General features: G+C 39.9%; 2 protein-coding genes across 2 annotated transcripts in view; both read right to left on the reverse strand.

The window, feature by feature from the left end:
• The window catches only part of LOC121446984 (ubiquitin carboxyl-terminal hydrolase CYLD-like), a 60,132-nt gene extending 41,497 nt beyond the window's left edge, over positions 1–18,635 (reverse strand). The window contains 5 exon segments of the mRNA XM_041649931.1: positions 4,658–4,756; positions 14,471–14,576; positions 16,810–17,112; positions 18,131–18,574; positions 18,576–18,635. Coding sequence (XP_041505865.1) covers positions 4,658–4,756; positions 14,471–14,576; positions 16,810–17,112; positions 18,131–18,574; positions 18,576–18,635 — 1,012 coding nt within the window.
• LOC121446986 (phosphoglycerate mutase 1-like) lies at positions 1,180–2,318 on the reverse strand. Its single transcript, XM_041649933.1, has one exon. It carries the CDS (start codon positions 2,314–2,316, stop codon positions 1,552–1,554), a length of 765 nt encoding a protein of 254 aa, XP_041505867.1. The 5' UTR covers positions 2,317–2,318; the 3' UTR covers positions 1,180–1,551.
• Positions 18,636–24,615: the final 5,980 nt, after the last annotated feature.

A 24,615-nucleotide genomic window follows, 5' to 3' on the forward strand; every position in this document is an offset into this window, starting at 1 on the left:
GCTATGATCTATTCACTGTTTCCAAAATTAACAAATATTGATGAAAAAGTCATTTCCCCTTACATATTAAACAGAGGGTACCATTGTAAAGAGGACTAAAATTATAGATTACCTTCATCAATATACAATGAATTTTTGGATTTGGATTGTTGTTGTGAGTCAACAGATGACCTAATTAAGGAACAAAATAATTCAGAACTGGTTCTACTTCCAGGGTCTGAGGTAGATCCTATGGAACAAGAAAAGTTCCTTTTTTAAAAAGCCAATATGTTATAAAAAGAAATTTTATAAATAAATTAACATGCGTACGGTAGAACAACTGCTCACACAACTAATATACATATACATAGTATTGTATTGTCTTCGGCTTTAAAAGTTTGGTAATTAGTCAACACAGAAGAGAGTAGGAGCTATAAAATTAATATAAAAGTTAGCCGTTTATATTAAAGCTCTAAGAAACCATTCTGGTGGTCAGTGGTGACACGAGCCTTTAATCCCAGTACTTAGTAGAGGCAGGCACATCTGAGTTTGAGGCCATCCTGGTCTATTGAGCAAGTTCCAGGACACTACAGATTATCTAAAGAAATCTGGACAAAAAAAAATCATTCCATGTAGTCTATTTTTCAATGTCACCTCTACTTTTTTTTCCTTTTTTTTAATTTTTTTTTATTGCACATCACTCCTTTATTATACTGATCTGGAAAAGAAGATTTAGTATGCCCAAAACAATTTCTGGACCCACATGGTAGGGTCAAGCAGCTGGAACATGATTCAGACAGCGAAAGACAAAACCCTGGACATGATCAAGGGGCACTTCACCTCTACAAGACAAGGCAGAGGGGTCCTAACACACAGTAAGAGACACTCCTGTCCCTTGAGGACAAGGAGTTTATCCCACTTGATATGAGGAATGGCTTATTTTCTGGTGACCACATAGACTATTTCAATCACCACTAGAAACCTCAGAGGGATTTTTGTGTACTGATAAATATGTATGTACTTCTGTTTTTGTAAAAGTAAATGTAACACATAGACTTGACAGGACTGATCCCAACCTTCGGGGGCCAGCAGCTCCTTTAGGGTCAGAGAGGAAGGTAATCTTTTAAATGCAGGCATCTTTTAAATGCAGGCTACTTTCACCTTCCACTGGAATGACTAAAGCCCCCAGTTACCAACTGCAGAAGAGTGCAGGACAGGCTTCTCACTGGTCAGGCCACGGCATGGTTCCTCCCTGACCTCCTAAAGCAGACCCTTGTAAACAAAGGACTAAGAAAACTGTAATTACTACCTCTCAATTCTCCTGGGAGGGAGCCGTCCCTGGATGTGGACCAAGTACCTGCACCCTAGAGGTGTTACTCTGACTAGATTCTATGAAGGGAGTGGGTGCAGGGGATAAAATACTAAAACGAAATGGGAGCCACTGGTCCCCATCTGCAGCTACAACTTAAACTTAAGATCCTAAACATGGAGTCAGTGACGGGTGCTGGGAAGGGCGCAGGAGGCAGACAGGCAGGAAGGAGGGTCTCGGGGCAGAAGTCTGTCTGTGCGCCTTCACTTCTTGGCCTTGCCCTGCGCGGCCACAGCTTCCATGGCTTTCCGCACGGTCTCTTCATCTCCCAGGAACTGCATGGGTTTAACGGGCTTCAAGTTCTTGTCCAATTCATAGACAATGGGAATGCCAGTTGGCAGGTTCAGCTCCATGATGGCCTCTTCTGAGAGACCCTCCAGATGCTTGACGATCCCCCGAAGGCTGTTGCCATGGGCTGCAATCAGGACTCTCTTCCCCTCTTTGATCTGGGGGGCAATCTCTTCATTCCAGAAGGGCAGTGCTCTGGCAATAGTGTCCTTCAGGCTCTCACAGGACGGTAGCTGGTCCTCAGTAAGGTCTGCGTACCTGCGATCCTTACTGATGTTGCTGTAGAAGGGATGGTCAGGCTCCATTGGCGGTGGTGGGACATCGTAAGATCGCCTCCAGATCTTTACCTGTGCCTCACCATGCTTAGCAGCAGTTTCTGCTTTATTGAGACCAGTCAGCCCCCCATAGTGTCGCTCATTGAGGCGCCAGGTCCTGACCACTGGCAGCCACATCTGGTCAATAGCATCTAGGACTGTCCAGAGGGTCCGGATTGCTCTCTTCTGCACAGAGGTGAAGCAGATGTCGAATTCATAGCCAGCATCTCGCAACGCCTGTCCGCCGCGCTTCGCCTCCTCGTGGCCCGCCGGGCTCAGGTCGGCATCGAACCAGCCGCTGAAGCGGTTCTCCAGGTTCCAGGCGCTCTCGCCATGCCGGATGAGGACCAGCTTGTAGGCAGCCATGGCGGTAGGCAAGGGGATGCAGCAGAGACCGAGGCTCACTGAGATTCCACTCACAGCCCGCCCCACACTCGCGCCTGCGCACTTGCACACGTCCGCCACTCTCCCGCGCACTTTCTTCCCCGAAATCTTTCCACTCGCTCTTCTGACCTCCTGTCACCTCTAACTTTGATGAAATTACTGGCTCACGAATTTCACCTCTATCATTCATACCATATAACAGTGGTTTTCCACCTTCCTAATTCTGACACCCTTTAATACAATACCTCAAACTGTGGCAAACCCCAACCAGAAAATTATTTTCGTTGTTACTTTATAACTGCAATTTTACCACTGTTATGAATTGCAATATAAATATCTTTCTTTTCCAATGGTCTTAAACGACCCCAATAAAAGGGTCATCCAAACCCCAAAGGGGTCACGATCCACAGGATGAAACCCCTTGCAGTCAACAAAAGAACATCCAGCAGTGTTAAAGAGCCTAGACATACACAAAGTTCTTTCACCAAGGTTTGTGAAGTGCATTCTATGATGGTCACATGATGTGGGATTCCCCTCCGCATGCTGTGAATACCATTGGTTAATAAAGAAATAGGCTTGGCCTGATAGAGTAGAACAGAGCTAGGTGGGGAAAACTGAATGCTGGGAGGAAGGGCAGAGTCAGTGAGAAGTCATATAGCCCCACAGAAGATGCCAGAACTTTACCTGGTCCGCCACAGATTAGTAGCAATACACAGATTAATGGAGATGGATTAATTTTAGATGAGTTAGCCAGAAATATGCTTAAGCTATTGGCCAAACAGTATTGCAAATAATATGGTTTCTGTGTGATTATTTTGGGGCTGAGCAGCTGGGAACAAACAAGAGGTCTCGTAAAAAAAAGTCACACAAGAAAACAAACTGCCGAATGATGCATTTATCAGAACTCATCCCATTAATAAGTGGCTCATCATTATAATTTCCCTTCATAAACTTCAAATGTGATCATACAAGCTGATGAACAAATTAAGTTAAAAAACATTCAGGTTTTGGGTGGATATATGGCTCAGGATTAGAGTCCTATATTAGTTTGTGTAAGATGCCAGATTTGATGCAAACACCAAAACATAAAAATAAAAAAGTAATCTCAGTGTCTGGAACAATAGCTGAGTAAAAAAGTACTTACCTAGCTTATAAGGTTCTGTTGACTTTGATCCCCAACATTAAAAAAGAAATCATTTATTTTTTTTAGATTTACAATATAAACATCTTAGAATTTTATTAACACAATTTCTTGTTCTTTGTAGTTTAGGAGGATGGACCTCCGAGGCTCTGTGCCCTCATTAGGGATGTGGTGGAATATTCGGCCTGTGCCTGTCAATGGCCTGACAATGCAGCCCACGACCCATATGACCAGGGGTACTTTCCTCCTTTCAGGAGAAGGCCAGGATCAGCTCAAGCACCAAGACTAGGAAGCCTGATGACGACAAGAAGACATGACTTCGAGTCTAGCATCTCTCATGCACTGCTTGAGCTGGAGATGAACTCAGATCTCAAGGCACAGCTTAGAAACTCAGTATCACCCACCACAGCCAAGGAAACTGAAGCTGCTGATGGTCAGAAAGCAATCCTTATTTTAGCACCAGTTTCTCAGAAGAAATCTTTCCAGAAAATCCAAGTCCGGATGGTTCATGAATTAGAGAAAAAGGTTAGTGGCAAGCATGCAGTCTTCACTGCTCAAAGAAGATTCTGCCCAAGCCAACTCAGAAAAGTTGTACAAAAAAATAAGCAAAAGCACCAAAAGCTGCACCCTGGCAGCTGTACATGACACCATCCTTGGGGACTTGTTCTTCCCAAGTGAAACTGTGGATACTCCGTGTGAATGCATGGCAGTCAGCTCCTAAAGGTTCATTTAGACAAAGCTCAGCAGAACAAGCAGAACACAGGCCGAAACTTTTTCTGGTGTGTATTAGAAGCTCCCTCCCTCCCTCTCTCTCTCTCCCTTCCCCTCTAGTGTTTTTCACTGGAACTTGCTTGGTCAACCAGGCTGGCCTCAAACACAGAGATCACCTGCCTTTGCCTCCCGAATGCTGGGATTGAAGGCATGTAACACCGCCAGCTGTTCTCTCTTATCAAAATAAAAAGCTCCCTCCACAGCTCATAGGCTGGACATTTCAGTGGTTTCTTTACTACATCCTCACTTAAAATCATGTACATAAAATTTTAGTTGACATAAAGTGTAGGAACAAACTATATGTATACATATATATACATATACACACACACAAACAATAACATATAGCTTATTTAACATCTTGGAGAATCATATTATCATATTGTAAACTACCAAGAATGGGCTCCATACCTGTAACCTTTGGTTCATTAATACTAGATGAACCTTTGTCACCATCATCTCTTGACATAAAGGCAAGTTTGGGAGGCCTCCTTTCCGGTGTCATGCTCTCTGAAATAGTAAACATACTTTTTAACTATATATGGAAGAAACATAGTTTAGCATAAAAAACAAAGAAATCCTTTCCAACAAAAAAAGAACAATCTTTATAATCTTACAGATTATCTTTAAAGACTCCACAGTACTGAAAGGTACTTTCTCAGGTGAAAAAAAATCATCACTGTACTTAAAAATATAATTTCTGTAAGAAAATATAATCATCAGTTATCAAAAGGCTTTAATTTTTGAAAAGTTAGTCAGATGCAGTCAATTTTATTTGAAGTTTTAAAAAGCTTTTAAGAAAACCTTATTCATAATTTTCGTTACATTTTCCAGATCAGCATGCCCAGCACAACCCTACACATTACAGCGTTTTACACTCAAGCGTTTATGGAGGGTGCCAAGATAAACATGGACAATCTGTTTACTGTAAAAACCGGAGCCTTTACATGCCCACGTGCCTGGATAACCTCTAACCAATGTGCTGCACTAAACTGACTTGATAAAACTTTCTCAGCCACCCAAGTATGCTGGATCAGTGTATTTCACAGAACACAGCTTGATAAAAACCTGGGTAGGAGACAAATCAGAGTTAGGAATGGACTCAGTACTAAGTATGTTTCCACCTTTAAACATAACATGCATTAAGAATAACAGATATGTATACAAACAAATGCAAACAGGAAAAGCAGAGAATTACACACAAATCAATAATGCAGAAAGCCAGAGATACAGAACTAAATTTTTTGATGGAAGCATTCCAAGTTTCACTTCAAAACACAGGTAAAAAAAATTTTGACAAACTTCTTTTAAATTCAAAGATCTTTCTAACTATTAAAACCTGATAACACTCATCCGACACTCATAACACTGATCTAATAAAAACAGAGGAATCAAGATGAAAGGCTTCCCCTCAGGAAGTTTAACAGCACATCCATGAAGTGCAATACAATTGCTGAGACCCATACCTGATAAAAGTGTTATCAGCCAAAACAGTATCACACACAGTGGAATTTTAAGGACAAAAAGAAAAAATAAGAAAATTTTTATGTGTTAAATATAAAAGGTAACAAAATAAAAGTCATACTGAATTAACTGTATGTAAATAATGCTTGATATCTTTTTATCATGACTGGAGGAGGAGGAAAATATATATTAAACTATATATCTTAAACACTTCAAAATATGATCAAATAGAATACTGAGATATCATTTCAATTAAAAATATACTGACTAACCATAATTTCAAAAATGATACAATGAAAGAAATACTATAAATGTTTTATGACATTACCATTCAGATATTTACAAATGTTATCTATGACAGTTTTTGTAGAAAAATAACCATCACTGGAGGAAGGTTCCTAATTAGAGCATATAAGCTGACTAAAGATTACTAATGCCCACTGTCAATTGTAACTGAGAGTTTGTAACTCCATTTGAAAAAGAGCACAACCATATGGATACCACAATATATGTATATTACACAGGTTGGGTCTTATAACAAATGCAGCCAGGGGTCCTCCCTTTGTACTCTGTCAAGATGGCTAAGCAAATTATCCCCAAAAGGATGAGGCATGATGCAAGCTCTGCTAGTGATGCTGGAGGTGATGCTCCAAGTTCTAGGAGTGTGAAAACTGTAATTACCCTCCACCAAAGCCTTTAGGCATAGGGTCTGTTTGGATGGAAGCTTCAACCCAGCCCCTAGCATCCATATATCCAAAGAGTCTGGAATGTTCAGATGGAAGCTCTACCCCGAGCCTCCCCCTCCAATTGCCTCAGACCAGGTTCCACCCAAGAAAGCCCATCAAATGATGACCCCTCCCCAAAGATGCTCAAGACCATTCTCACAGGGTTTTTAAACTGCTCCCCACAGAACAAACATGTGGTTTTCTAGTCTTTCTTTCCCTTCTCCTCTCTGGAGGACTAGAAAGCCATCCGGGAGCATGCTATCTATTAAACATGGGCTTTTTCTAATTCGTTTTGATTTGGTCTGATTTGGATTATTGTGTCAGTGGAAAGGGTTATGGGGTGCAGAAACTTTGCATCTGGAGGTTCCACCAAAGGGCTGTTTTTCTCACTGCCCGGGGCCTCATGGTGGGAAACACCCTTCTCCCCTGCTCCTGCCCTCAGCCAGCTAAGATCAGCTTTCAACTGGGTAAGCTGTCGTTTCCAAGTCACTACCTTAGAGGCCCAGGGCCTCTTGCGATTCTCAGGGTATCCTGCCGAAGACATGGCCGTGCCAGGCTCCCAACCTGTTACCGGGACATGAACCTTCTTTGCCCTGTGGGACCCCTTTTTCAGAAGATGTTCTGTTCAAGGGAATTTCCTACACCCCCTATTTTTGATCCAACGCTTACCAGAGTGGATGCACTGCACTCGGCTTTGGGTCCCGGCATAGACTTGCGAAATGGGCACCTGCAATTCAAAGCCTGATCCCCAAACACCATTGGACTGCCTTTTACAAGTCTTTTTAAATTGGGGCTGGCTGACACCAATGTCCTAAATGCCTAAAAATTTTTGCCGGCATGAGGACCAGTGGACAGGACTCCCATATGCCCATGGTTTCTGGTTACTGCAATCCCACCCTTCCTTCCCTCAGTGGTCAGTGTCTCACCGCACTTGTCTTAGTTACCAGGGGCATGGCACCTGCAGATTCCCGCCTATCTGGGAATCGGAATCCTGAAAGTTCTGCCCTGACCATGCTGCTGGAGACACTGGCCACTGCATATGCACGCACGCACGCACGCGCACACACACACACACACACACACACACACACTTCTCTTGCTGTTTGTCTGCATCTCTGCACTCCTGTCTCTCATTCCTGGCATGTGATCTGGTCATGCTGGGATTCTCCCTGCCACGGATCTGTTCCCCCTGCCCTACTACTCTGACTTGCATAGGTGTTCTGTCCTATGTTGGGTTTCTGTTCTCCCTTATAGCATCTGCTGATCTAGCCCTCAACGGGACCACCTGTGTGCTTGCCTGGCTCCTGCAGCCTACTCCAGGATTTTAAAGTTGGTCAGCTGACACAGTTTCCTGGAAAAATTTTGTTCATCTCTTAATAAATACATGTAAATAATGTGGTCACAGTATGCTTGCTTTGTGCCTGTGTGCGTTTGTGCGCATGTTTTAAAATCTGTAAAACTTGTAACTCCAGATTACAACTGCTCTGAAAAAGTACAAACGCATAGATAACCACCATTTTGGTTAAGTTCAAAACCTCAGTCCCATCCTTATTAAGGGTACCCACATGCGCTGGTCCCACCAAGGAAATATTCCTCTCCCATATGCTTTGACTTACAATGTATTTCTGTATAATTCCTGTCCTGTTCATAAAAAACAAGGTTTATAACTATGCAAATTTACTGAGATATTAAGGCTTCACCTCTACATTCATGTACAAGAACACATGTTGCTAGCAGTCAGATTTTTTATTTTTATTTTTTTTAAAGATTTAATTATTTATTATGTATAGTGCTCTATCATTCTGTATGTTTGCTGGCCAGAAGAGGGCACCAGATATTACAGATGGTTGTGAGCCACTATGTGGTTGCTGGGAATTGAACTCAGGACCTCTGGAAAAGCAGTCAGTGCTCTTAACCTCTGAGCCATCTCTCCAGCCCCCAGCAGTCAGATTTTTTAACTTAAGAGTAAACCCCTTGATATTGATTTAAAACACTAAATTGTTTACAATGTTAAAACTTGGTTCTGCCTTCTACAGATTAGGATTATACTCTCTGTCTTAGAACCACAGCTAAAAAACTACATATTCCTTCTAATCTTCTTGCCTCTAGTAACATTGGTAAACTGTAACTGTTTGGGTAAACTATATGTCCAAATTTAACTTATATATGTCTAATTTAGATATCCCTGACAGGTAAAGGTACCCTGATCCTCAGGTGCCTTTACAGATCTGAGAATATGCTGCTGAGGATGTGGAAAACTGGGTCATTCATATATTTCCAGTGGTCATGTGACACCATACAATCATGCTGTAAAACAGTGTAGCTGTTTCTCTAAAATCTTACTGTAAATAGTGGTACCCTGTGTGGGTAGATCAAGTTCCTTTCAGAAGCCACAGTCTCAGCTGGTGGTGGGGTTTCATACCTACTCCCCACTCCCTACAGGCTGGGATTTTGTCTGGACTGAAGCTGCACAGGTCGTGAACACATCATCACAATTCCTGTAAGATTATATATACAACTGCCCTGCTGCATCCAGAAAATTCTGTTTTCTTGAAGTTGACCTCTACCTCTGGCTCTTAAGAACTTTCTGCTCTCTCTTCTGCAAAGTCCCTGAGCCTTGGTGGGAGGAATGCAAATGTACGTGCCCACTTAAGGCTGCAGACTCCACAGTCTCTTATTCTTGCACCTGAACCAGTTGAAGGTCTCTGTGTTGACATCTTCTGCAGGAAGAAGCTTTTCTTAAGGTTGAGATGTACTGGTCTATGGCTATATTATCAATTTTATCAATTATATTGCTACAAAACTGTTACCATTTTTAAAGGTTATAAACCATGAAGACATGCAACACAAAGAAAAAACTGATCGGGAAGGATACAAAAAGAAATTATGAGTTTGGGATCAGCCTCAGGAGGAAAGGGTCCCACTAAATGACTTCCTTTTCAAATTTCTGTGAATGTGCACATACTGTGTCGTCTGAGTTGTTGTTGATAGTTGCATTATACTCTTAAGCTTCACAACGACAGACACAGCTCAATGCATTACTTTGATACTCAAAGAAATGCATACTTTGGGAGTGTCACAAATTGGCATACTTCATCGCAACTTTACAAACCTGGATGTGCTGTCTCAGCAGCTTTAATGCTTTGGACCATCAGAAACAGCAGTGCAAAGAGGGACACTTTAACAGCGGGGTGAAGCAAAGGTTTCCAGATACCAACAGGAAGAAATATTTCACTGGGGAGAATTCTTCCCAAATCTCACCAACTGTTCAGCTGCTCCAAAAACAATCTTTCCTACGTGCTAGAAATGTTAATTCTGTCCCACAAATGGATGTAATTGGGCAAGAAAAAATAAATAAACTAAGGAACTAAAGGAGACACTGTCACGCTTTTTCCCCTCAAGAAAAGAATGTTAATGATACAAAATATAGATGAAGGCTTATTCAAATATACCAAATTAATTTTCATTTAAATAATTTTACTTTTTAAAAGTCTATTTGCAAGCTTTATTTTGTTGGCAAATACGTGTAATTTATGTGTATAAAAGCAGTATCGTTCTTAATTATCTACTATTCAAGGTTTATGAATATCAATGGCTATGAAAGAGAAAAAGCATTCTCTTCCTTTCTTACAACTGCTCTAAACCAGCAATAACATCAATGACAAGCAGGAATCTTGAAGATCTTGACAAGGGACTTCCAAGTCATGAAACTCGTGTTTTGTTTTGTTTTTGGTTATTTTAATTCTATACCAGTGTTGAAATAGAAGATAATTAAAATGTTTTTATGGTGGGTACTGCTAAAAAAATTTCCTTGTAAGGTTACAGTCCAATTCCAAAACAGTTTTACTTTTCTTTTTTCTATTTATTATGTGCTACTGCAGAATCTAAGACAATTTACAGTTCAAACAAATTTAGAGTTGCAATATAAACATATATTAGTCACATACATACATATATAAAGAAAGAAAGCTGAGAACACATCAATCTTTAATTTACAGAAGACTAAAAACACGCAATCAACTCTGCATCCCTGAGCTTCACAGCTCAGGAATCTTATTCCTTCTTTTTTTAATATTTTATTTATTTATTATGTATAAATATTCTGTCGGTGTGTCTGCCTGCAGGCCAGAAGAGAGCATCAGATCTCATTTCAGATGGTTGTGAGCCACCATGTGTTTGTTGGGAATTGAACTCAGGACCTTTAGAAGAGTAGGCAGTGCTCTTAATCACTGAGCCATCTCTCCAGCCCCTCTTCTTCCTTCTTGAATGGTTATACTAACAATGATTTTCCCAATCCCACAACATACTTCATTCAGCTATAAAATGTAAAGCCCAAGACAATGCAATTAAGATAGCTAAAAATTGAAAATTACATTCTCACAAAAATGTCGCAGGTTTTAAGGTTTCAAAAACACCATTGGACAGTTCCCTGGGGAAAAAAAATCCTTAAAAAATGCCCAAATATACTTGTTTGCCAACTAAAGTGGAATTTGTGGGATATTGTGAAATCAGTGAGACATGAGTATAGAGAAGCAGTTTACTATGAATTGGCTCCTGTGGAAAAAAAACTCATAAATAAAAGAAAGAATTACAAGGGCTTATTCCCAGCCATTCAGCAAGTTAGCATTATAAAGTCAGCATAACTCTCCAACTTTTAGAACAGGCCTTCTTAATTCAGCTCCCAAATAATTTCTTGTGTGTGCTGCTCAAATGTCTCCTGCAGAGGTCTGTGGGAGCACACGAATGTGACAGGGCAACCCCCCATCCTCTTTACCCCTTGTTTGACCATTCTCCATCCTCATCACCATCTTACTGGCCACAGATTCTGTTCATTTACTATCTATCTCAACTTATTAAATGAAAGTTCTACATAGGAATTACTTTATTTTAAAAATTTTTAGTTAATTTATCACTCTGTGTGTGTGTGTCTGCACACGCACCCATGTGCCATAGCATGCATGCATAGATCAGATGATAATCTGCAGGAGTCATTCTCTCCTCCTAGCACGTGAGTTCCAGGAATCAGTCTTGAGGGCAAGTGCCCTTACCCACTGAGCCATCTTGCTACCCCTAATCATCACTTTTGTTCAGTGCGGAGACTGGAACTTACAGCTTCACTGAAGTACTCTAACCATGGAGCTACAGTCTCAACCCCAAGAATGCTTATGTGCTTTGCCTCCTAAACATCCACATCTAAGGAAGTCTACGTGAGGGCTTTCTACTATCTGAATGAATGGTGCTTTTACACTGCTGTATTTTAAACAATAAGCACTCGTTGTAACATTAAAAAAAGCATTTAAATTCACAAACATCCCAAACTGTGCTGTCTATAAAGCATGGATGAAAAGGAAACACAACTAATTAACATAAGGACACATATGTTTTCCCTGAATATAAACCATTTGTTTCCAAAAAGTAAGAAAGGGAATTAGGAGTGGGAGACCCAGGAGGAGTTGGGGAGGTATTATAATCAAAATACATTATATGCATGTATGAAAATTTTCAATAACAAATATATCTTAAAAGAAATCAAAAGTAAAGTATGTCAGACTTTTTCAGAGCAGATCTGTCATATGAACCTCATGCCTCCTGCTACAAAACTAAAAGCTGCGTGGGAAGCATGTTCAAATTGTAGAACAATTTATGACTTGACACCAACAGGCAGACAGGAAGGGTAGAATGCAGGTTAGGAGCCTTCAGTTTCCATTTCTATGAAATAAGGAATTCAGGGCCTAAAATAAGCTATAAAAATAAATTGAAAAGCATTTTGTTGTCAACATTACCAATAATGGGAAAACACTAGAAGAAAAAGTACAGTGTGTTGCTCACTTATAATTCTCGTTACAGTAAAATCATCTTTTATAGAACCAGAAATGAAATCTCCATCTCCATGAAAATAATATCCCCTAGTATGTGACACTAAGAAATACAGGTTTTTGTGCAGATGTTCACAATGCAAGAGTACTCGTAGGATATGGGATTTGTTGGGGACTAAAGAGAACACAGGTTCATAATCAGATGAGTTTTGGACTTTGGTTCTGCCACTCACTTTCATCATAGATAATTTAAGTCTGATTTGAGCCCCGGGTTTTTTATTTTGTTTTGCTTTTGTTGCTTTTGCTGTTTATTCTGCTTTATATATTTTTAATATTTATTTATTTATTTATTTTATGTATGTGAGTATTCTATCTGCATGTATGACTTTGTGCCAAAAGAGGGCATCAGATCCCACTACAGATGGCTGTAAGTTACCATGAGAATTGGACTTAGGACCTCTGGAAAAGCAGTCAGTGTCATAACTACTGAGCAATCTCTCCAACCTCCCTGTTTTGTATTTTTAAGCAGCAAAATATATATTAAGACCTATCTTATAAATCTGTTCAGGACATAGAGATAGCATAAACCATCTAATTCCAGGCCTGGCACATCCCTGGTTATGGCTTGTGGACAGCCCTATTTCTGAATGCCTCTATTGGCTTCAATGCACTAGCCTATCACTGGGAATTGAAACCATTGTCAATCACCTCATAGCAGCCAAAGAAGATACTTATTTGAGGCAAAACAAAAGGTTCTTAAGTTTTGGGGGGGGATGTTTATTGTTTTTCATTTTTGGGTGGTGTTTTTATTTTCATTTATTTTTTAAGTTCAGGGGCTGTGCTGTAGCTCAATGGTAAAGTGTTTTACCACTGTACCAATTATACCAATGGAAAACACTCTGTGTTACATACCCAGCAGTGTGTGTGTGTGTGTGTGTGTGTGCGCGCCCGCGTGCAAGTGCCTTTACCCACTGAGCCATCTTGTTGGCCCTAATTATTATTTTGTAGTAAATAATATATGCAGTAAAATACTAAGAATAACAGATATAATAAAACTATGTAATAGTTTCTGACTACAGTTATGAAGCATGATCTACCATAATAGCATCTTAAAACAAAAAGAACTTGGAGGGGGAGAATGATGAAAGAGTTGTCCCGATGAGGGTGCACTTCGGGGTCAGGAAGAAACCTCATGTCAGGGAAATTCAAGGAATTCACAAGGATGGTCCCAGCGAGGACTCCTAGCCATAGTAGAGAGGGTCCCTGAACTGGACATCTCTTATATTTAGATTGATGACTACCTTAATTGTCATTAGAGCGTCTTCATCCAGTAACTGATGGAAACAGATGCAGAGAACCATACCAAAGCACTGGGCCAAACTCCAAGTATCCTGTTGAAGAAAGGGAGGAACCCACGGAAACAACTAATCTGGGCTCATAGGAGCTCACAGACTCTGGACCAATAGTGAAGGATCCTGCATGGGACTGAACTAAGCCCTCTTCACATGTGTGACAGTTGTGTAGCTTGATCTACTTGTGGGACTCCTAACACTGGGATCCATAACTCTTAAGCTAAGTTTTGGGAACCTATTCATCATATTGGGTTGCCTTGCCCAGTCTTAATAGAAGGGGAGGAGCTTAGTCCTACCTCAACTTGATATGCCATACATAACACCCACAGGAGGCCTGCCCTTCTCTGAACAGAAACAAAGGGGAGGCAACCAGGGCCAGGGGCGGGGGGGGGGGTAACAAGAGGAGAGGAGGGAGGGGAAACTGAGATCACCATGTAAAATAAATGAAAAAATAATTAAAAACAACAAAAAAGGAACTTCAGCCATCATTTAATAAGAATCCTGAATCCTCTGTGGAGTTTAGATGAGATAAACAATTTTTTTAAAAGCTTCTAGCTTCATCTCTTACTCCAAGAGACAGCATTTTTTGTATTTTTGAACCTTCCAATTACAAGACAGGATTTCTTTCTCTATTAAAATGTCTAGGAGAAGACAATGTAAGAGATAATGTATAAACTTCACTATACTTACATACTTTTAGAAATAACCTTTATTGCCTTGGTTCGGGAGAAAAGAAAGGTTAGTCTATATAATGACAATTCTACAATATAAAGCCAACTTCAAAAGATCCATCTTTAGTATATATTTGCATTCTCATAACAAAATACATGTTAGAAACTATCTTCTGAATACATAAAGGAGACATACCTGGAATGATATCATTGATGTGCAGAAGAATTGTACTTTCAACACTTGCAAAACTACAAAGTTGTACTCCATCAAACATTCCATCCCAGTTGCCAATAGGGTTATCCTTGAAATGCCAAAAAAGTAAACCTTTATATACCTTTGTCAATAAATATAAAAGTGAACACCAACATTTCTTTCCAAAGTATTACCTAAGATATCTTTCATAGAAAAATGTTAACTATTTTGCCCAAAAGGAAGGCTGTATTAGAAATATCTGCTAAAGCAACAACTAAATAAATACCACCCTAATAATCATAACCCCGAATTGGTGTGGCATTGTTTGTGACTTACGCCTTCAGTTTTACAATAAAAATAATAACAATCAACTTACAGCAAACACACAAAATAATGAATCAAAAGCGTTTTTCATACTTTAGTCTGCAGTAATAACACCAGCTGAGGTTTAAAGAGACATTGTCTGCAAAAGAAAACTTACTAGGATTGCATTATTTTACCCAGAAACCTACCCTTAAAGTTAATCACACATCTGCATCCCCTGGGCACTTTGCTCACTGTATTACTGTGTGTCTTTTTATAAACAGAAGAGCAGTTACTTCAGAATTCTCTTGTTATCTGTGGGTATACAAGACTTTCCTCAAAAAATGGGGAAAGTCTTGATTTTCTAAGTTATTCTCTACTGTGTCACCAGCACAGGAGTTATTCGTGAGGCACAAGCAGATGGCCATGAAACAACTGCCCTGAGAACCAGTGAGGAATGTTAGCGTGTCCCTGGAAACAGACAGCCATGAGTAAAGTTAGGATCGACGAACTTTCTTATCAAGAAGTCTAACGGGACTGTTTGGAGCTGATGCTCGCATAAATCAAACAATGGACAGAACTTGTGTGGAGCTGGCAGGCAAGTCTCAAGACAGCCTGCCTGGGCTAAATAAGATGACCTCCTAGGTCACCATTAGGAAGGGAGAGGACCCAAACAGTTCCTGTAACATCTAAAGCCTGACCCAAGAAACCTATATAGCAAGGGGAGACTAAGTCCAAAAACTAATGGCCTTCTTTCTCCAACATTCTCTCTACCCAGTCTACAACTCCTCTGAAACACTAAACTCTCATTTAGAGAATTCTTGTTCTTAATTATTAACGATTCTGAGAGACCCACGGGTCTTACTCTGGCTCTAATTTCACATAGCGAGAGTCTGGCAAATTCTTATTTTGTACCTAACTAATGAGCCATCTTACACAATTTCTAAGTACAAGGCAACAGAAACACACTGGAACATTCATACCCAACCATCTCTGTAGAGCATTTATGAATAAATAAAAATGATTATTAAAAATATTCACTGTGTGAGTCTGCTGCTCATAATCCTCTCCCAACACACCCTGGTAAGAACAATTATGAAGGAATCTCCTTTATCCATAATGAACTTTTGCCTATACTTTCAGTCTAAGATAAAAATGTTCTCAACTTCTTTCTCCTCATTCTCTTGGGGCCACGTTAATTCACTATGTGCACTGGAATGCATCCATTGTTAACGAGTATGGTTATTCAGTAATAAAATGAGTGACACAAACAAAAGGAGTCATATTATACCATATGACCTCACTTCTGAGGTACCTACAGCAGGCAAACACCCAGTCTGTAGTTACCACGCATGGGCAAACTGGGCAGAATTTATTTAATCGAAACAGAGCACAGCACAGGATGATGAAAAAGTTCTGTAGACAGACAGTGGAGAGGCCATGATGAGAATATGCCAAATGATTTGAACTGTTAGTGTAACCATGGTTACACTGGAGCCTTTCTTCTACACAGTTTGCCGCAATAAGAAAACAGTTTTTAGACAGTGAAAATCCTGTGGGAATACTCTGTCAACTCAAAAAGCAGTATGGTTCTTTTCCTGAGTATTTTCTATTAATAACTTTCTACATTCATTATTATGAGAAAATTAATTAAACTTTAGCAAATATACAAAAAGTATCAAAAGTATTTTTAAATTAAAGGAAAACACAGTATCATACAATATATTTGGACTTAGTCAGAGAAATGTCAGTTTGTTTTATTGTTTTGGTTTGGTTTTTGTTTTTGTCTACTGGTCAGTTAAAATAAGGATAATTAAAAGACTGAGATTATTATCCCAGTTTCTTAAAACACGAAAAAATTTGGGAAATGTATTGTTTCTGCTCACATTCCTACTGTAATGTTCCTGTACGAAAGACAAACTGGAATATCTTCTTTAAAATACTGTAAATTTGAAGAATACAAAGTGTTCAATTTATTCCTAAATTAATAATAAAATTAATATATATATTCACAATAATAAAACTCAAAAAATCCTTACCATGTCCACACCAACAAAATATCCTAGACTCTCTATTTCTGGCAAAACATCACAGAATATTACTTTTCCAGATTCAACACTTTCTCCGACCTTCAAAGATACTCTGGAGTTTTTTTCCAAAGGGGGAGGTTCAGCCTGCATGGTATCCCCTACGGCTGCAAAATCACTTTCCACTCCATTGTCATCATCGTCTATGGGCTCCAGCTTGTCCAATGCCACAAACACGCCACAATCTTCATCACACTGAAAAAGCTGTTTCTCTTGATATACCCCATCAGTGAAACCTTGGCCAAGATGTTCTTCCTAGTTTTCAAAGTTTTTTTTAAAAAGACATATAAAAAGATTATCCATTAAAGGGATTTCAGGAAATTACTTTGGAAAAACTCTAAATTATATCCATAATATGAAATATGACTAGCAGCTGCTGTTGGGTTTAGGGTGTTTAAAGAATAAAGAAGCTGTATCTGATGATGAAACTAACTCATAATTTCAGATCATAATTCTTTTGAGAAAGAGTGAGGATTAAATTTACGACATAGTACTACCACGACTTTTGTCATGAACAGGCATTCAACTTTAACCAAACAGCAGCATCAGCTCCATTTACTGAGAACAAACTGTAACCATCTACAGCCATCCACCGTACAACTACTATAAGCCATGTGTGCTCTAAGCACTTCACAGATGAGGAACAGGTTAGGAGAACTTGATGTAGGTTAAGTAGCTGGCAACCCTGCTAGTACATACCATAGCTGGCAGTCACAGCCTAATTATTTCACTGCTCGAAAAGCCAAATCAAGAAGCAAGTAAAGCGCGACCTCTCTCTACTCCTGAGAGTGTCCAAATGTGAACCAATAGTCAGTTTGGAATATAGAATTCTTAGATATGTTGCCACGGCACATAAGTTCCAAGGCAGTTTATACATTCTGGGGATAAGCATGAGCAAACTGAAATTGCTGCAACACACTTCAAAAATTTTACCTCTAAACTGTTATACTTAGAAGCATACACTAAGAACTGGGAATCTTGTGGGTACTATCACAAGATAGTTCACAATTTTTTAAGTGTTTATAATTACAATTGGCAATTGTCTTTATATCCTCTCAATTTATCATTAAATAAATTTGGGAGCTGGACTATAGCTCAGAGGCAGAGGGTCCTGAGGTCCATCCTGAGAACTGTACTAAAAACAAACAAACATAAAACACAAATCTTATAAAGGGGAAAATATGTGCTCATGGTCTCTCGCTCACGCGCACACTCACTTTCTCATACGCTCTCTCTCTCTCCTTCTCTCTCTCAAATGTCCTAGCAAACTTACCAGCAATTCTACTCCAAAGAAAATCCCCGACACTGTCCTGTCCGCTAATAACGGTCCTCTGAAGCGCACAACTCCTGGAAATTTCTCTTCCCCAGATCGCAGCTGTACTTTCACAGGGCTGCCCACATCTACCTGGAGGCCTTTAGTTAGTCGAATTCTGTTTCTAAATAGGCTGAGCCTCTCCTCACAGTTGGTAATTGCCAACAGTAACTCTGTAAATTTCTCAGTGATTTCTACAACATCCTTTTCATCAACAAATAGAACTGCGTGTGATTGCTCTAAGATTTTTAATCCAATCTGATTTTTCTTGCCTTTTGCAGAAGGAACTCTTGAATGACCCACAGAACGGTCTTGGATGTACTGTCCTATACTTCCTTTGGGTACTTTTAGGAGTTTCTGTGTCTGTTTGTCTGTTACACTGCATTCTTGAAGAAGCAGATAAAAAAATCCGTTCTTCGCAGTAAGGTGAAGTAACTTTCTCTTGGCTCCATAGGCCTGAACTCATTGTGACAGTAACTTCAGAACATCAACTCACAAAAAGGAGCCACTAGCAAATCTGTCATAAAATCCCCAAAAATGAAGTTACTGGAATCCTAAAGCAAGTTGTTAACAACCTGGTGTCCATGCTGTAAAAAGACAGCAATTCAAAGTGCCTGGCAAACAAGCAAAACAAACTTTAGACTCTACTCAATACAATCTTAAAATAAAACTAAAGATGTTTTTAAAATCTCATTTGACTATATAAATATCTCAGAGCTAAACGACCCATAGGACTTGTGTCCACTGTTTCTGCGTTTTTAAAGAACTCCAGCTACAAAGCATCCATAGAAACAATAATGACTTTTCCAAAATTATAAAATTAGATAGAATCTAACAAAAACTTTAAGATTACCCTAATATACAGACTCTGAGACTTTTTTAAACTTTACAAAGTAGCATTTCTGTCTAACATGAATGAATAATATACAATATTTGAGAAAATACACATAATCTTATAAATTAAAAAGGCTATTTCTAAACATGTAACTTAGAAAGTAACACATTACAGTATCGAACATCTTTTATCAATTAAAAATATGACAATATTACATTCTGAAACTTTATCCACAATTCATTTATCTATATGCTTCATTCTGGTAATGGAACATTATCTCCTCAATTTTATTTTTTATACATTTTATTTTTATTTACACATATATGTTGTATCTCTGTTGACTGTATGGCACATGTGTGTAGTCCCAGAGGCCAAAAGGGGGCGGTTAGATCCTCTGCAGCTGGAGTTATAGGCAGTTGTGAGCCACCCACCATGGGTGAAGAGAACTGAATTCAGGTCCTCTGGAAGAGCAGTACACACTTTTAAGTGCTGACCAATCCCTTTAGCCACTCAATTTCATTTTCACATACCTTTTGTGCTTAGACAAGGAGATATTAACTATACTAGTTATAACTACTATTTTATTTCTTACAATCACAAGCATTAAATATAATCTTGAGTGTATATATATACACATATATATGTTAGGAAATGATTTGTAGATCAAAAGTTGGACAATGCAATGATGACATATGACTATATTACATTGCTCTAAGATTTTTAGTTCAATCTGATTTTGATGATTATGTCTATAAATTATACTGAATTATAAACTGGGCAGTGGTGACGCAATGTTTTAATCCCAGCACTCGGGTGGTAGAGGCAGGCGGATCTCTGTGAGTTCGAGGCCAGCCTGATCTACAAGTGCTAGTGCCAGGACAGGCTCCAAAGCTACAGAGAAACCTTGTCTCAAAAAACCAAAAAAAAAAAAATTATACTGAATTATAAATGCTTATATCTATAAATTGTTCACTCTATACCACAGTTTTAAATATGTATAAAGGGAAGAACATACAAGTGATTATTTTCCAGCTCTAACTTGCATTTAAAACTGTTAGAAAAATAATTTTACAATTTGTAGCCTCATTCTTAAAGACAACTTTAACTAATGACTTAAAACAACATAACTTCAAGTGCTGTAAATGACATGCCCATTGTCAACACCAGGCTAAATGGAGAAAAGTTTGAAGCTATCTCACTAAATCAGGAGCAAGGCAAAGTTGTCCACTCTTGTTACACACAAATACCACAGTTCACATGTAAAGGTACAAGGACAACACAGGAATTGGTTCTCTCTGTCCACCGTGTAAGCTCCAGGAATCGAATTCAGGTCATCTGGCTTGGCAGCAAGCACCTTCACTTGCTAAGGGATTTTTCCAGCCAAATATATACTATTTCATAAGGCAATTTAGAAATATAAGTTAAAAGAAAATTAGCTTTATAAGGGAGATATCCTGCTTGACTAAATAATGCTACCCCTGGAAGTCATGGTTATTAAACGAAAATCCCACCCAGTGTCAGATGTAGAAATACCTCCTTAAGAATTGTTAGGCAGGGAGCTTCCAAATGCCCCCAAGACAGTCCAGACTCTTGCCAGTCCTCTTGGTTGCCAACCACAACTAGATAACGAGATTCTATTACTAATGACACCACATTCCTTAGCTGTAAGATACAGAGAAACCAAGAAATGAAGCTAGAGCTGGGATGGACACGTCCTCCTCTGGCTAGCTTTCACAGTGCTGAAAGGTGCTATGCAGGCTGGGTTGGCAGAATGGGACGTCAGTGGTCTTGGCCAGCTGGGAATCCTATGGACTACAATACTAACCAAGCAGGCAAGACTGTGATGGACTCAGTCAACCATGCTCTATTGAATGTGAGGCCTGCTCTGGTAGAGGGAATCCATGCCAGGTATTATAAACCAGTTTAGAAACCCATGGCATAGAGGCTAACTGCCAAAGAAAAATTTTAAAAACTCAATTTCATTCCTTATAATTAAGGACTTATTTAATTATCTCCATGAAAAGAATGGTTTCCATGTATCTCTACCATAAGAATATAGCTACTTGATTCACAAATACAGTTCATGTTTGTTTCATCCTTCTTTGAGACAGAGATATCCTTCTCCAGCCCTGTGCTTATAGGCAGAAATTAATAACATTATACTATGTAAGCATTTTATTCTTGTAATTCAAATCAAATAAACTTAAAACTAAAGCATCAAACTGTATTTATTTGACTCAATGATTAAGCAACCTGGCAATTCAACACACAGTAACAGTTCCCTTAGAAAACACTTTTAGGTGATGAAGTGTCCCATCACGGTAACATTTTCACAAGTCTGTCCCTCTGTAAGCCCAAATGAGAGACACAAATCACCCGAGACAGGCTAAAGTCAGCACTCCTCCAATCCACCATCACTTAAAGCATCTGTGCGATATTTGGTGAAGATGGATGAAGGCCATGGCAGCTTGAGCGGCTCCTCTTTCTGCTTCCTTTTGTAATGTGTCTTTAACTCCACTTGAGGGCACTGTCTACTTCAACAGAAATGGAATCAATCTATAGCTGCCACTTACACAACACACCTGTGGACACCTCAATCTTAGCCCCACATAAACAAAATCCCTCAAAAAAAGCACCAAAGAAACTACACAACCCTTTAATGTGGCTCTGTGCCTCTGAGGCACCAAGATAAAGTGTTTGGTCTTTTGTTGTTGTTTTGTTTTGTTTTACTAAAATGCTATTAATATGTCAGCATTTTTCAAGAAAGAAAATTACTTTTTTCTCAATCGCTAAGAATCATTAGGAATATAAATTATTATTAGTGAGCCTCAAAATATATGTCTGTTTATTATTTCATTGAAAAGCTTTCCATCCTGTCCTCTGACTCCCTTTCCTGTGTTCTACAAATCATACTCTATACTATACTGTCCCTCTTGCAATCAGCCATTTTCTGTGGTTTCCTGCAGTCTGTCTTTGACTCTTTTTGTGGCCTCCTTGCTTTCCAATTTACTATTTCTAATCAGTTCTAAGAAGTGAGGTGATGAGGTATGTTTCTGTGTCTGAAAAAGCAAAGCAACAAAAACAAAAGGGACAGACAAATTCTAGAAGGGTCTTGAAAAATAAGGGGCATAAAGCCTTATTACAAAAATATTCTTGAGACTGTTCCCAGAGGTTGAGGCAGTCAAAAAGCAGTGAGTCATTGTTTGAGGATCTCATTAAAATGCAAAACTCTGGCCAAAACCATTTCACAGCTATTTTATTTTTAAAGTAATTTTTTCTAAAACCAGGTATCTTTAAAGAGTAAGCTGGAAACTGCATATTCTATTGATTCTCTAACTTAACAACTAATGCTGCAACTTGAAATAAAAAATATAAGTGTTAATGAAGCATTATCAAATCAAAACAAATCATTTTATTTGTTTTACGATATTATATTTTAAATGAATTTGATTACAAAATTGCCTTTTGCAACTCATTAATGGAGGTAGTCCACAGTTTAAAAAAAAAGGAAAAAGATAGTTTCTTGGTTAGTAAAAAGGTTCCTGGAAACAGAAGTTTTAAAACACCATTTTTAAAGTGAACTAGCAGAGAGTGACGAAGTCAGCCAACTTGTTGCACAAGTGAACCTGAGTTTATATTCAGTAATGGGAGAGGTCACAACTAGAATAGTCAAAGCAAACAAAACAAAATACTTTTTAAGGTATTATCCAAATATAAGAAACACGTGTGACCTTCCATCTTTACAAGATTCATTCTTCAGACCTGGGCTGGGACTCCCCAACCTGTCTTCCTGGGTTCTCCCAGTAGATGGCGCTAACTCATTTCAAATGCGGCTTTAGAGGCGCCAGAAAACTCCAGCTGGAGTCAGAACTAGGGCAGAGCCAATTAGGAAAGAGGACAGAGGCAGCAGAAACGGCCAGAACCACCATCTGCCTTTAAGTCACACGGGGGAAGCTTAAGACTTCCTGCGTGTCATTTAGGATGTGTCACATAGCCCCCAAGGCCAGGTTAGCTTCCAACATCACCTGATCCCTCCACACCTACAGTCTGACGGGGGCTGACTACTTGGGAGCGATCATGTATTTTGTCATAACCTAATGTAACCACAAGATGGTGCTGCTGCCGCAGGACAAGATGCTTAGGGAATCCGAATTTTACCAAGCAGCATGAAGACTTGCTGAGGCAGTAGAGGCTGAAAGGGGGGGGGGGGGGGGGGGGGGGGGGTTAAATAGTCTTGCAAGGCTAAGTTCGGAATTGTATTTCCACTATGTTGCCGCTTCGGCTGCCTCTAGTGAGGAGTTTCTAAGCACCAGGAATCGCGATCAAGCACTTTATAAACATGGCTTCGTTCGACATCTGCGGAAAGCCTTCTGGGGACCATCTGCGATGTCTCCATGAACATGTGTCATGGGGCAGCTGGCGATGGGAGCCTCTTGTACTTTCTCAAAAGCACTGAAAGTGATCCGATTCTGACTGTGTCCACAATAGTAAATAGAACGGCTTATCTTGATAAGGGGCTAACTGCTCCGTGCCCCCATTCAAGCCTCTGAGCGCCTGCTTTGTGTCAGGCTAGCAGGACAGGGACCACAGAACCAGAGAAGGCCCTGCTGCCAGTTCTGAGACCGCAGCAAACAACAGGTCAGAGCAAATGTTCTAGGAGGGTGAAGAGGGCAGGGGGAACGTTCCGTGCAGGGCATTGGAGGAGTCCGTGGTAAACAAGAATGCACGCAAGGGGCCCCTGAGAAGCGAGAGTTAAATCTTCAGGGATGGACAGCAGTGGGCTATGTCTTTAACACATCCGTTATGGAAGTTAAACCGAGGCAGGTTTAACTTGATTCACACCTCTAATCCCAGAACTCAGAAAACCGAGGCAGGAGGATTATGGCAAATTCCAGTTCACCCTAGGCTATTGAATGAGACCTTGCCTCAAACAGAGAGAAAAAGAGAGAGAGAGAGAGAGAGAGAGAGAGAGAGAGAGAGAGAGAGACAAGGAGAGAGATACATAATTAATTACATGTACAAGACGACCAGCCTTTAGAGACTCAACCCTTCCTTTACGTATCTGTCTTATAAAGCCGTAACAGCAGCGGGTAGACATTTCTGGAACTATCCAGAGAGTAAATACTTTAGGCTGTGCAGGCCTCAAGTTTTCTGTAAAAGTTCCACAATTCTGCTGTTGCCAGACCCACACAGAATAGGTGAGTGGGTATGATCGCGCCCACCACACTGCCACTTGGGAAAACGGTATTGGGCTAGGCCCGCTTCCCAGCAGTGCGCAGAGCCCTGGTCCGGACCCTAGCATTTGGAGTGGACATGCTCTGCACTTTTCTGAAGAACCCTTCTGTGCCCCTTTCCAGTTCCAGCTGCTGAGCTCTGATAGCTTGCAATGGCCACGGTATGGAGTCTGCCACAAAACAAGCAGAGGAAACCATCAGGGTTGCTCCCATGTCCCCCACACTCTGAGCTCAGCTTCCCATCCTCCAGGCCTGCAGTCGCTGTCTTCAAGACCTCCCCTAATGCTTCTCTGGGGGAACCTCTGACTTAGCAGGTCTGCCTGCTGTGTCACACCTCATGACAACCCCTAACAGCCTTGATCCTCTGTGGCTAGTGG

This window comes from Microtus oregoni, unplaced genomic scaffold, assembly GCF_018167655.1.
Source record: "Microtus oregoni isolate MIOR12 unplaced genomic scaffold, Mior012 000004F_ref0000308, whole genome shotgun sequence".
NCBI classification, from domain to species: domain Eukaryota; kingdom Metazoa; phylum Chordata; class Mammalia; order Rodentia; family Cricetidae; genus Microtus; species Microtus oregoni.

Excerpts from the sequence above, each read along its gene's own strand:
- LOC121446986 (XM_041649933.1), bottom strand. The coding sequence starts at position 2,316 with ATGGCTGCCTACAAGCTGGTCCTCATCCGGCATGGCGAGAGCGCCTGG.